At 43.2% G+C, this 12,168-nt stretch overlaps 2 protein-coding genes across 2 annotated transcripts in view; both read right to left on the bottom strand.

The window, feature by feature from the left end:
• Window positions 1-3,171: 3,171 nt before the first annotated feature.
• On the bottom strand, window positions 3,172-7,190 carry tmem240b (transmembrane protein 240b). The gene is made up of 4 exons (XM_072586507.1): window positions 6,489-7,190; window positions 6,220-6,326; window positions 5,353-5,561; window positions 3,172-4,821 (listed from the first exon to the last, which is right to left on the bottom strand). Exons 1-4 carry the CDS (start codon window positions 6,543-6,545, stop codon window positions 4,673-4,675), a joined length of 522 nt encoding a protein of 173 aa, XP_072442608.1. The 5' UTR covers window positions 6,546-7,190; the 3' UTR covers window positions 3,172-4,672.
• Window positions 7,191-7,356: 166 nt separating this feature from the next.
• Window positions 7,357-12,168, bottom strand: part of ssu72 (SSU72 homolog, RNA polymerase II CTD phosphatase) — a 94,843-nt gene continuing 90,031 nt past the window's right edge. The window contains exons 3-5 of the mRNA XM_072586506.1: window positions 11,046-11,185; window positions 10,836-10,954; window positions 7,357-7,649 (exon numbers count right to left, since the gene is read on the bottom strand). Coding sequence (XP_072442607.1) covers window positions 7,548-7,649; window positions 10,836-10,954; window positions 11,046-11,185 — 361 coding nt within the window. The 3' untranslated portion in view covers window positions 7,357-7,547. The remainder of the gene's footprint in view (window positions 7,650-10,835; window positions 10,955-11,045; window positions 11,186-12,168) is intronic.

A 12,168-nucleotide genomic window follows, 5' to 3' on the forward strand; every position in this document is an offset into this window, starting at 1 on the left:
GAGTCACATCTTAGATTGTATGCAAATGAGAAAGGACCAAATTTGGATACAAGGGTAATGCAAGGTGCAAACATTGAGCGACAATAGAAGATCATAGGAAAATTGACCGAGGTGGGATTTAAGGAATATTTCAGAAAAGAGTCAGGTAGGGAGGTTTTTGGGAGAATTTGCAAAGCTTAGGGCCTAGATGTTTGAACACGTGGTTATTTGTCAAAGGTGGATAAAGAATTGAGTTGTGTAGAAATCTCAAGGTTACAGGTGGTTACAGACACAGAAAGCACTTAAAATAGTGAAATTTGGAGCAAGGATGTGAATTTCAAAACCGAGGCATTGCTGGATTGGGAACCAACAGAGTTCAGCAAGTAAAGGATGTTAGATGAACAAGACTTAAAGCATATTTCTGGTGGAAGACCTGAGGCAGAGTGGAGTTGGGTGATGTTATGGAGGTGATAACGAGGCAGGCTTAGAAATGGAACAAGTTGAAATGTTTTGTCAGGAGAAATCGAATGTCAACATTACAAGTGGTCTAGTTCAGTGCTTGGCTTTAGCAAAGGACAGGGATGGAATCAAAGGCTAGGAAAGTGTTTCCGGTAGGAAAATAAGACAAAGGCTGGGGTTAATTAATCTTTAACTGAAGCAAATTTCTCCTCACCCAATATGGGATATTAGACAAACAGCATGACAAATCAGAGGCTGTGGAGAAATTGAGCTGGTGACAAGGCAAGGTTGAAGTTCTGATCTTCAACTTTTCAGCATGACGTAGATTTGGAAAAAGTGCTAAAAACAGTTCCACAAGAACGGAGACAATTTTCATCAAAGAAAGCAAAAAGCGCATAGGAAAGTGAAGCAGGAGTAGGTCTTTTGGCCCATCCAGCCTGCTCCACCATTTAACCAAATCATGGCTGATCTGCTACTTCAGTGCAATTTTCCTCCATTATCCCTCAATATCTAGAAATCTATCAAACAGGTTGAGGTTCTTTATACCAGTAAAAAGAGAAAGCAGAGTAGTAATACAATGGAAATCTTGATGATTATGATGGAGTTTGATAGAGTAAATGTAGAGAATGCGTTTCTACTTGTGGGGGATCCCAATCTAGAGGTTGCAAATGAAAGAAAAGGGAGCTACACATTGCTCATAAGAGAATAGGCAACACAATTGTACATGAAAGGTTTGCAGTGAATAGAAAGAGAAACTGCTCATGAAACGGGAGTGTGGTGACGGTTGCATTATACAGGTTCACCGTTTAGAGAATTGAGGACAAATTAAGTTATGTGTAGTGAAGGGGTTACATTAAGGAATGTTGATTCAAAAAACCTAAGGCTCTTCACATAAATGAGATCAAGAAAAAAAGATGAGCAAAGAAAAACATTAGAGAGATAATTAAAACTTGGTCAAAGGGTGAGTGTAAAGAGAGCTTGGGTCTTAAGAGAAGTGGAGAAGTTTGGTCGTGAATTCCAAAGCTTGAGGCTGATACAGCTAAAGATGGGCTGAAGTATGAATGATTTGAATATACTTTGTTCTAATTATCTGACCATTTATCCTTAGCACTAAATCCCTCCTGTATTTAACAATGCATAATGCAAATTTCAGTAATTTTTGACTGAATCATCAGGAGTATTATGTATGCAAAAGCAAAGTCATACTGAACAGATGCAGTCACTTAGGACACAGTGAGATTACACTGCACACAAGGATGGACTACAAATGTTTCCCACATCAGCAATGTCCATATCCACTGAGTGAATTTTAAGAATGGCAGCATCCTATAGAAATTTTGGGGTCAGATTCACATTATATACACAGATAACCATATTAGACTATCACTGGACATAAAGGACCAGTCATATTGCAACACAAATGGAAGGATTGATAGTAAACACAAGGATGAAGTGTTTAGATTGTATACATAAAAATGACATATTACAACATAAAGGGAGCACACTGCACACCAAGTGGGTCACAGTTTAGACAGAGAAAACAATTTTCCTTTCCTTTCATTATGACTCAAGTCATTTTATCCAGATAGTAGTAAACATTTCATTTGATGTTTGAATGACCTCTAAACAACCTCATACACATGAAGTGAGTGAGCTCTGCCTTCAGAACAAATCTCCTGACTGTAGCCTTAACTTCTACTTCATATGAGAGAGATACAGCTCAGCAAAGGACTTTGGTGAACATCCTTCAATACTTACCTAAGTGTACCCTGCTCTCTTATGAATATGCCAATTAAACCTTCCAGTTCATATCTTACACTTGAGCTTAGTTAGACCATAATGGCAGAATAGATGGAACAAACTGTTCTCAAGAGTGTAAACTAGAGATATAGGAATAATTTTCAAGTGTAAAAGATAAGAAGACAGCATTAGAACCTTTAATCCTTTTTAAAACTTAATTCCCAAGCCAATATTTATTGAGAAGCCCCAGAGAAGGTTATGCTGAATCAGCTTTTTGAAATCAACTGAATAACGTTAGATAATTCCAAAAGGCAGTTAAGGCGTGATCACATCACTCTGGGCTGGGGTTACACAGGCCAGGCTGGGGAAGGCTAATGGATTTCCTTCACCAGAGGTATCAATCAGATGGGCTTTTAAAGACAATCCAATAGTTTTGAAGCTATTATTTCTGACATTGCAGAGGTTCATCAGGTTGTGGAGTGCTATGTACACACTTTGGAATACATTAGATAGCAGATTATAAGAAAGGGAGACAATGGAAAAATAGTTGGCATGCAGGATTACTGCTCACATCAAGTATGGTGGGGCTGAATGGTATGTTCCCATGTTGCAATTTCAATGCAATTTTGCAAGTCATTTGACTTCTCCCAATTTGTAATATTAAAAAGAAATGGCATTAATAGAGAAGACTGCCCCTAAATCCACAATGACTGCCATTTATTGGGTTATTTTCATACAGATTCTATTGAGGTCACTAGCTTTCTGGTTCTTGAGATTTAGTTAATTGGACTGTGATTATCAGGATGGGGGCTCTGGTTACCAGGAATCATCCTGCTTATGGGGCTCCCAGTTACCAGTTCTGGTCACATTAGCCATTTCCATTCTTTCATTGATCCTTTCATCTCTATGTAAATTCTCTGGATAGTGTCCATCCATCCCAGGGAATTGACTCGAGTTCTGGCACCCACAAAAAAAATCTAATCCTTACACAAATCAACATCAAAATGACTTTTAATTTTTTTTTCTTGGACACATTTCACATCCACCTGTTCCATATTTTTAATGTACTTTTTTGTGCCTTCAGCCCATCTCATCCTTGTACATTTCACACACATTTCCACAAGATAACAAATCAGCACTAGTGAGAAAGAAACTAACAATTAACAGGCATTGGAACAGCTCAGATATCCCTCTTTACCTGATCTCTCATCCCAGTCAGAATTGTGTTCAAGTACCTGAGAGCTGATAGCATTGGACATATGTCTTTCTGGAGATGTATGGGAATTTATTGTATTTTCCTCTGAGAAAGTGGGGGAATTCAACATTATTAGACAGTTAGCAAGACAGGTTTGGGCATTTTCCAATCAATCGTTTTTATATTACTAACCAATTCTACCTGCTACCCTCAAGAGTTCACTCTCTACACCAGGTAGATATTCCAGCTGCCCAGTTAAATCTCCTGTTCCGCAGCAATTACTGGAGAGGAATGGCAGGTACCAACCTTCCAGTGCAAGAGGGTTTGTGTAGAGATGCACAGGATAGGAAGGGGCAGATAGTTGGAGGGAATGGGAATGACTGGAAGAGGCAATTTAACAGCCCTCACATCTAACTAGACAAAAGAATTACAAATTTTAGTTACAAATTACAGTTCCTTCTGTTGCAATATTAAACTTCAATAAAAGGAGGAGCCATGGGAATTGATATTTTTTAATTGTGGTGGCATGTACACAGTACTATAGACTACTGAATCTTTGCACATCATTTGGTAATATCCAGCAGAATTGCACAATTCTAAATTGCTTCAAACCATGGGGTCTGGGACCTGATTTCAGCCTTGAATTTCTTGCCTGAAGATGCTCCTATTACCAAAAACCAGGTCCAAACATTCCCACTTCCAAATAATTAAGATTCCTCCACAACAAAACACCAGGGCATTTTAAAGTTTAAACTGATTGATTGGACTAAATTTCTAACCAACACTGGACATGGATACTCTCACTCTGCAGTGACCCTAAGGACCAATGTGCTCCTGGGTTGGTTGCAATTATTCAGGTTGTGATTACATTTCATCCACAAACTGTGGGATCTTAAACGTTACCTTTGAAAGAGACAGGAGTCCCATTTATCTGCCAGGTTACACAGACTCTGGTTGACTGGTAGGTGGGTGGAGAGAAGTCAGTGTACACAGGCAGGGAAGGAGGTCTTTGAGCAGATATTAACATAATGGGGTGATTTGCAAAAAAGTTAAAACCAGATTACCAGTGAGTCATCTCCGAGCACCTCTTGTCCTACGTACTCAAATAAGAAACGAATACAGAGAAGCAGCCGCTTTGGGCAGTTACCCAGGGTATTTACAGAATGTACAGGTCACTCCAGCTGCCTTATGACAGCCACCATCACATCAGGAGCAGCAGCATTGGTTTTCATCCAGTTTAAAACAGTCTGGAGTTACCACAGGCTCCTAGTTGAGTCCCAGCTTTCCGCCAGTTAAAAGTTACAGGTGTCGGGGGCTAGGGTGCCCGTTGTGATATAGTTTCTGTTTGATATGCACCATGTTCCCTGCTGAGTCCTCATACTGCCGGTGAGAACGTCTCCTGAAATCCTTCAGACTGCATAACCTTGGGATCCAGGACCAGGAATTATCTGCAAAAGGGGATGAAAAAGCATCTTAGAGAAGTGCGTATGTGCGTACACATCAGCAAAATTTACTCTCACACCCAGTGCCTGAACCTCTGTCTCAATCCGGATTCACTGTGCCCAGTGCCTGAACCACACTCTCAATCCAGATTCACTGCACCCAGTGCCTGGACCTCCATCTCAATCTGGATTCACTGCATCCAATGCCTGAACCTCTCTCACTCAATCCAGATTCACTACTCCCAGTACGTGAGACTCACTCAATCCAGCTCAACGCAGCACAGGGTCTGGACAAATCAGAAAAACCGAGACAAACCAATCACAAATTTTAATGTCTTAGAATTTCAATGAATTTAATCCTCAGGATCTGTCCAAACTGGATTTCTGAATCAAACTGGCCCCAGAATGGGTCAGGGTCAGGGAGAGATAGGTTGGTGAACCCAAAAGATTTAAAAACGAGGGTAGGTTTTCAGTGCAACCCAGCTACATCCAAAAGGCTTGCCCACCTCCCCACCATCCTCTCAGTCAGTTACTCACCGTAACGCCGGCTTGTCCTCCATGCCCTGACAACACAGTGAAGGACACCATCCATCCACACCAGGAACCAGCTGATACAGAAGCCCAGCAGCAGGCCCAGCATCAGGTCAATCTCCTGCTTTGTCACATTGTCCGTCACAAAGTAATTTTCTGAGGAATCGACCACAGACTGATCCGCATCATAGGGAATTACATAGTGAATGTGGTGCCTGAAAGAGAGTGGGGGCAAGAGAGTCAGAGGTAGACAAGACAGAGAGCAGTGAGACATTGTTCAGTGAGCTGGCAAGTGGGCTGGGGGGTGCAGTAAGCTGTGAGTGCTGGGGTGGGAGATGTGGGGGTAGAGGAGGGAGGTGTGGGGGATGTGAAGGGGGGCTAATGTGGGAAGGGGGAAGACTTGTGGGGGGAAAGAGTCTGAGGGGAAAGGGAAAATGGCGGAGGGAAGAGGGGGGCTAATGTGGTGGGAGGGGCTATGGGGAAGAGGGTGGAAGAGTATAGGGGAGAAGACATGAGTTTGGGGAGTGAGGGATGGGGCTGTGGTGAGAAGGAATGGGGACGTAGATGAAAGGGAATGAAATAGGGGCTGCAGAAATAATGAAAGAATAGGAAGACAGGGAGATGTGAGGGAAGAATGATGAGAGGTTTGGGGAGAGGGAATGCAGTGTTGCTGGGGGGGGGGGGGGGGAAGGGAGTGATGAGAACAGAGCATCGAGGCACAGGGGGTGACCATGAGTAGAGGGGATGGGGGTGATACAGTGAGGGGGGTCACACCAGTCAGGTCCCACTAAGACAAAAGAGGAGGCCCCTCCCGCTGCTGGGAGCGATGGCGCTGGGGAGGGGGTGGAGGGTGAGAGGGAGGTGAGCACTTACCTTCCACAGTTGCAGTGACAGACCCGGTCTTCACCTCGTAAATGCGGGAGGATGTAATTGTGGAAGCGGTCCAGCAGCGCGTTCATATCCACGATGCAAGCTATCGCCTGTAAAGAGCGGACAAGTAAAGGCAGAGCAGGTGAGTGTGTGTGTGTGTGTGTGTGAAGCCCGGACAAGCCGCCGGCTCGGAAAGCCTGGCCGCCGCCGCCAGCCTCATGCAAATTACCGCAACACACAGCATGCAGCAGGCGGGCCCGGGCGCTGCTTACCATCACCATGGACGTCCCCACCAACATGAAGATCATGGTGTTGGCGGTGAGGAGCATAAATCGCAGCCACTGCTTCCTCCTGGCCGGGGGTGGGGGGTTGGAAGTGGGTGCAGCGGGTCCTCGGGCACCGCTTCACTCAGTGGCCGCTCTCCCCCTGCTCTCAGTCCCGGGGGGGTGGGAGGGAGGGAGGGAGGGGGAAGGGAGAAGTGGGGGGGCCAGTCCTCCCGGACCCTTTGAACCGTTCACCCTCCCCTCCCCCGTCCTCCCTCACTCAGTCCTGTCCCTCCACAAACAGCAGCAGCACGTCCCCCCATCCCCCTCGGAATCCCTCACATGCGCCACATTACTGCCGCCGCCGCTCGCTCGCTTCCTGCCGCAGTTACAAATTGATCCGCCCCACGGTCGATAAATAATTCAGAGGCAGGGCTTAATTGGGAATAGGTGGCAGCAGCAACAGCAGAGGCCAGAGGGCGGGGAGGGGGTGAGAAGAGATACAAACCCTGAAACGGTAGAGTTTTTTTTGGAGGGGGGTGGGGGAAAGGAAGAGCTGGAAGGTGGAGTTACCCCCCAGTGCCTTCCTTTTTCGTGGTAGGTGCAGAAACCCCCCAACTTGGTGTTGACATTGCAGCGCCCAGGCAGGGCTGTGTGTGTGTGTGTGTTAGGGAGGGGAGGGAGGGAGAAAGACGTTGTACTGCCGATCTGTATTCATCACCACATCCACAACTCACATCAAACCCACAAATTAGCACCACACCGTTAACCAATCCATCCCACCGCTGTCTTCTTTCTTCCCCCCCCCCTCCATTATTATTGTGTGTAAACATTTGAATTATGATGATTGGAGAAATAAACAGACAGGAGGCTGGGCTCTGACCAAGGGTTCTGTTTTAATGAAGCTTCATGTTGGAGACACTTTGCACCATCGTTAGATGGAGACTGTGCTACAAGAGAAGAGATTCATTCGGACACGTTACAGTACCAGCGCCGAGCAGCGGTTCAAACTTAAAATAAACTATAAATTATATACAGATCAGCACCGCAGAGCCCACCGCCCCGCCCTCAGTAGAAGCAGACAGTGTGAAGGAAGGTCCGGCCGCTCTTCTCCTCTAGCTCCTGGATAAGCTCATCAATCTCATTCTCCATGTCTTCAGTCCGCTGGATCTAAACACAACCAACACGGCAAAAAGGTCAACGTTGAACAGTAGGACCATGAAAGGACGGAGAGGCGAAAGAAGACTAAGTGGGAATGGTACGGAAGGGAGAGAACGAGAAGGAAGTGAAAGAGAGAGGGACGAGGAGCACAAGAGATTGCTCTTGCTCCCCGAGCGTTACAATGGCAAGTGATTTACTGGCTGACCTCTGCTCCAATTGATTCAACTGGAGGTTGGTTACAAAGGGAATCTCACGAGTTGAGAGCAACTAAAAAACAATCTGGACTCTTCTTTTAGCAGGTGGGGGGAGAAAGAGAGAGGGAGAGGGAATCTTTTCAACCAAACCACAATTTAAATATTTCCATCAATATTTCATCCACTTTCCCAGCTCCAGTTGAGGGAGGGGTCAGCCTTGCGCCTAGTTCTGACCTCTCGTGAACCATAATCATTGGGAGAGTTCAACAGGGGCAGGTCCAGAGGCTGGGCTCTGGAGCCCTGGCGCAAAACCAGCACTGCACGGAGCGGTTTCAGAGAGTTTTCCCCTTGTTGGGGGTTAGCCCACTGCTGGACTCACCTCCCCCATTTTATTTCACGTTCTGTACTCAGGTCGGGACTAAGGCCCTGACGCCGGTTTCTCAAAGCCTTCCCTTTCCTCTTCTCAATTCCCTCCTTCCCATAAGACTTCAAACTGTAGAACCTTGCAACATTTAAACAATTTAGAGGGTCACAAGGTTCTGGATTCAAGTCCCACTGAGTTAAGCACAAAAATCATCGAAAAAGTGTTTACTTATTTTCATTCTAAGAGAGAAAACCAGTTATTCAAACATCAAGAATAGGGAGAATGCTAGAATCTATTAAGGATGTGTTAATGGAACACTTAGAATATCAATTAATTAGGCAGTATCTCCAAATTTATGAAAGGCAGGCTATGTTTGACAAATCTTGACATTTTTGCAGTTGTAACTAGCCGATTAGGCAGGGAAAAACGAGTAGATATGAAGCACTGGATTTTCAAAAGCTATTAATAAGTCGGCAATCATGCATGAGGTTATCGTATGAAAATTGGCTCATGGGACTGGGGTTAAAGAAAAACTACAGTAACCAAACAGTAGGGATAACAGGCCATTCCCAAAGTGGGCAGGCTCTATCAAAGTGTACTGTAAAAGTCACCACTTTAGGTCTCAGGTCTTTACAATCTAAAACTTAACCCCCTCATCTGAGTGTATTGTATCCAAGTTTGTGATTATTCTGTCAGTTAGCTGCAAGAAGGATGCTAAAAGGCTGGAAAGGAATATGGACAAGAACACAGAAGGTAGAATGTGTGGGGATGTATAAAGTTATCTACTTTGGAAGGAAAAAAAATAGGAAAAGCAGTTTTTTTTTAAAAATGCAACCATTGGGAATATTAGAGAAACTTGGGTATCTTGTATATGAATTAAAGCAGATTAAAAAATAAAAGTGAACATTTAACTGCAATTGTATAGCATCTTGGGGAGACCATATCTGCGAGTGCTGTGTATTGCTTTAGTCTCTTTACATAAGGAAGGATATGCTGGTTTCGGAAGGAGTGCAGCCAGGATTCACTTGACTGATTCCCAGGATGAGGAAATGGCCATTAAAGGAGAGATCAAGTAGACAGACTACATTCTCTTAAATTTTTCAAATGGGAGATTATCCCATTGAAAAATAAAAATAAAAACATTGATAGGATAGGTACAGGAAGGATGGCTCCCTGGACCACGGAGACTAGAACAAAGGGTTAGAGTCCCAGAATAAGAGGAGTTGCTGTTTAACAGGCTTCACTCAGGGACCTTTGGAATTGTCTACCAAAGAGAACTGTATATGCTCAGTGGTTAAGTATGTTCAAGACAGAGATGGATAGATTTCTGGATACAAAGATAAAAGGATATATCGTGTGGGAGGGGAGATCAATTACAGTCTTGAACAGTTAAGCAGGCTCAAATACAAAAAAAGGGACAAATAGAGTCATCATCCATTTGTGTTCATATTTCCATTCTAGTAGCAAATTTGCACTCAACGATTTTGCTAAATATACTTTGGCTCAATATCTCCCAATAGGAACGGAATTCCAAGAGACCCTGGAACCCAGCAGTGTTCTTCACTTCATGGTGGGTTTAGGTATCAAATTGACAGTGCAGGGGTTTTAGATAATCAGCTTCAAAGTAATAGTGACAAGATATGACCTAAAAGTGAGCAGACAATGAGCTTAACTGGGAATACTGGTTAATTTTTAGCAATGAAATAGTATTTCATCACTTTGTCCTCCCAAACGCATTTTACCCAAGTACAGATGTAGGTTACTGCACTGCATGGATATCAATTGGTAACTGGATACTTTCTATGAATTTTGCTACTTAGTAAGTATCCTAGTGTTCCACAAGATACTCAGCATGAAACTCTAGGACACTTTTCACACTGTCCAAGAATTTGGACCTTTGGGATCAACATTCCCACACTATGAATATAAACCAAACCAGTTGCAGCCTTATATTAAATATCACTATAGAAGCCATTTAGTTTCTTGTTATACAGGAAATATAGAATAGTAATAGTTGTCCAGATTAGGTAGCGGAAGTGAAGAGAGAGACAACATTCTAAGAAGAATAATTACTTCAGAAAACAACTACAAGTAATTGCAATATTTTGGCACCAACAACTTGTTATCAGCTTTACCCCAAAGAATCTTCAGAAATCAAACTTGCATACTTTAATCCAATTTTGCCAAGGATACAGCTGCAGTAAAAGTGGCATTGGTGTAACAAGCTTGGAGCATCACATAGAAGATCCTAGCACTGGGCATTCTGAAAGACTTCATTATTGTTCTATCAAAAAATGGCTCAATTTCTATTGATTGCTCCTCACTTGAGCCACAGTCACCTCCTGAAGAACACATGCCAAATTGGTAAACTTACCAGTGTCAACATGTTGCAAAACATGTTCCATATTCATTAGTCCATCACGTGAAAGTAACTATGTAAAATTCTTACAAAAATGTCAAAATTGCAATGTGAATAAAATGTGTTAAGTGTTCAGTAAAACAGATAAATTCACCTGCAAACATTTGGCTGGATTACAGGAGATCGCATTTGGATTCATTGAGAGATGTTATTCTGTGCTGTGCACTGTTTGATATCCTTTCCCAGTCCTCCCAATACACAAAAGGTGCAACACTTACACATTGGCACAGTTCACAAATGAGGAAAGCTCCGATTGTGGCTTCTTCATGATTATCCTGAATGTCCACGTTTATGACATGCACTGACTGGAATGTCTCCTGTTCTCTCGAATTCAGATCTGGGAAATCATAATACGGGGGCATCAGCAAACCACGTTTCATAAGCAGCAAGGTCAAAGGCTTGGCGAACACAAGGGATGGCCATTTTACCTTCAAGCACCTGATCGTATACCCGTTCCTCACAGGTCACTATTAGATCAAACTGGTCTTTGCAGGTCTGGAAACGTTCTGGTCGAGATTTTATCCTCTTGTTTCTGTCCAACATGTGAAGAATTCCGTTCTGTGTATATCTGCACTGAGGTCAAGGAACGTAATGTACACATGAAGTAAACTATAAACGTGCATAGGATTTGGATTTTCCAAAACTTATATGCTAGACCCAGTTAAAATAATCTCTAATTTACATACTCAGATTGCAAATCCAGGCAGAATATAGGGGAATAAAAAAAACTTAATGTAGGTGTTGCTGGAGAGAACAGTATTTTTATCTCTATTTGCTCTTGTACAGAGTGACTCGCTGAGTGATTTCAGGGGCAGTTAAGGGTTAACCACCAATAATTACCAAGAATTTGGAACCTATATAAACCAGACTGGGCACAGTTGGCAGATTTCCTCATCTAAGAAAAAGGACGAGTGAACAAAAGCTCTCAATGTCCTTTAGGGAATACAATTTGTCGTCTTTATTTGCTCTAGCTTACAAATGAGCTGAAAATGTGTTGCTGGAAAAGTGCAGCAGGTCAGGCAGCATCCAAGGAACAGGAGAAATCGACATTTCGGGCATCAGCCCTTCTTCAGGGCTGCAGAAGGACTCATGCCCAAAACGTCGATTCTCCTGCTCCTTGGATGCTGCCTGACCTGCTGTGCTTTTCCAGCAACACATTTTCAGCTCCGATCTCCAGCATCTGCAGTCCTCACTTTCTCCTGGCTTACATATGACTCTATATACCAATAATGTCATCACTAAAATGGCCTAGCAAGCCACTCAGTTGTATTAAACTGCCACAAGGACTTAAAGGAATGGCACCAGTGACTCCTAAACTCCCAGAATGCAGTTCAAAAGGAGCAGCCCATCACTGACTTTTCCAGGAAAATTAGAGTTGGGTAATAAATATTAGCCTATCTAGCAACACTCACATTTAATGAACAAATAAAACAAAATGATAAGTTGTTACAACAATCAATGATTGTTTTGTGGTCATCTTTAAGGCTAACTTTCAATTCTGGATTTATTAATTTCAGTTGTGGTAGGATCTGAACCCATGTCCATTGAACA

This window comes from Chiloscyllium punctatum, chromosome 16 (genome assembly GCF_047496795.1).
Source record: "Chiloscyllium punctatum isolate Juve2018m chromosome 16, sChiPun1.3, whole genome shotgun sequence".
Lineage (NCBI taxonomy): Eukaryota > Metazoa > Chordata > Chondrichthyes > Orectolobiformes > Hemiscylliidae > Chiloscyllium > Chiloscyllium punctatum.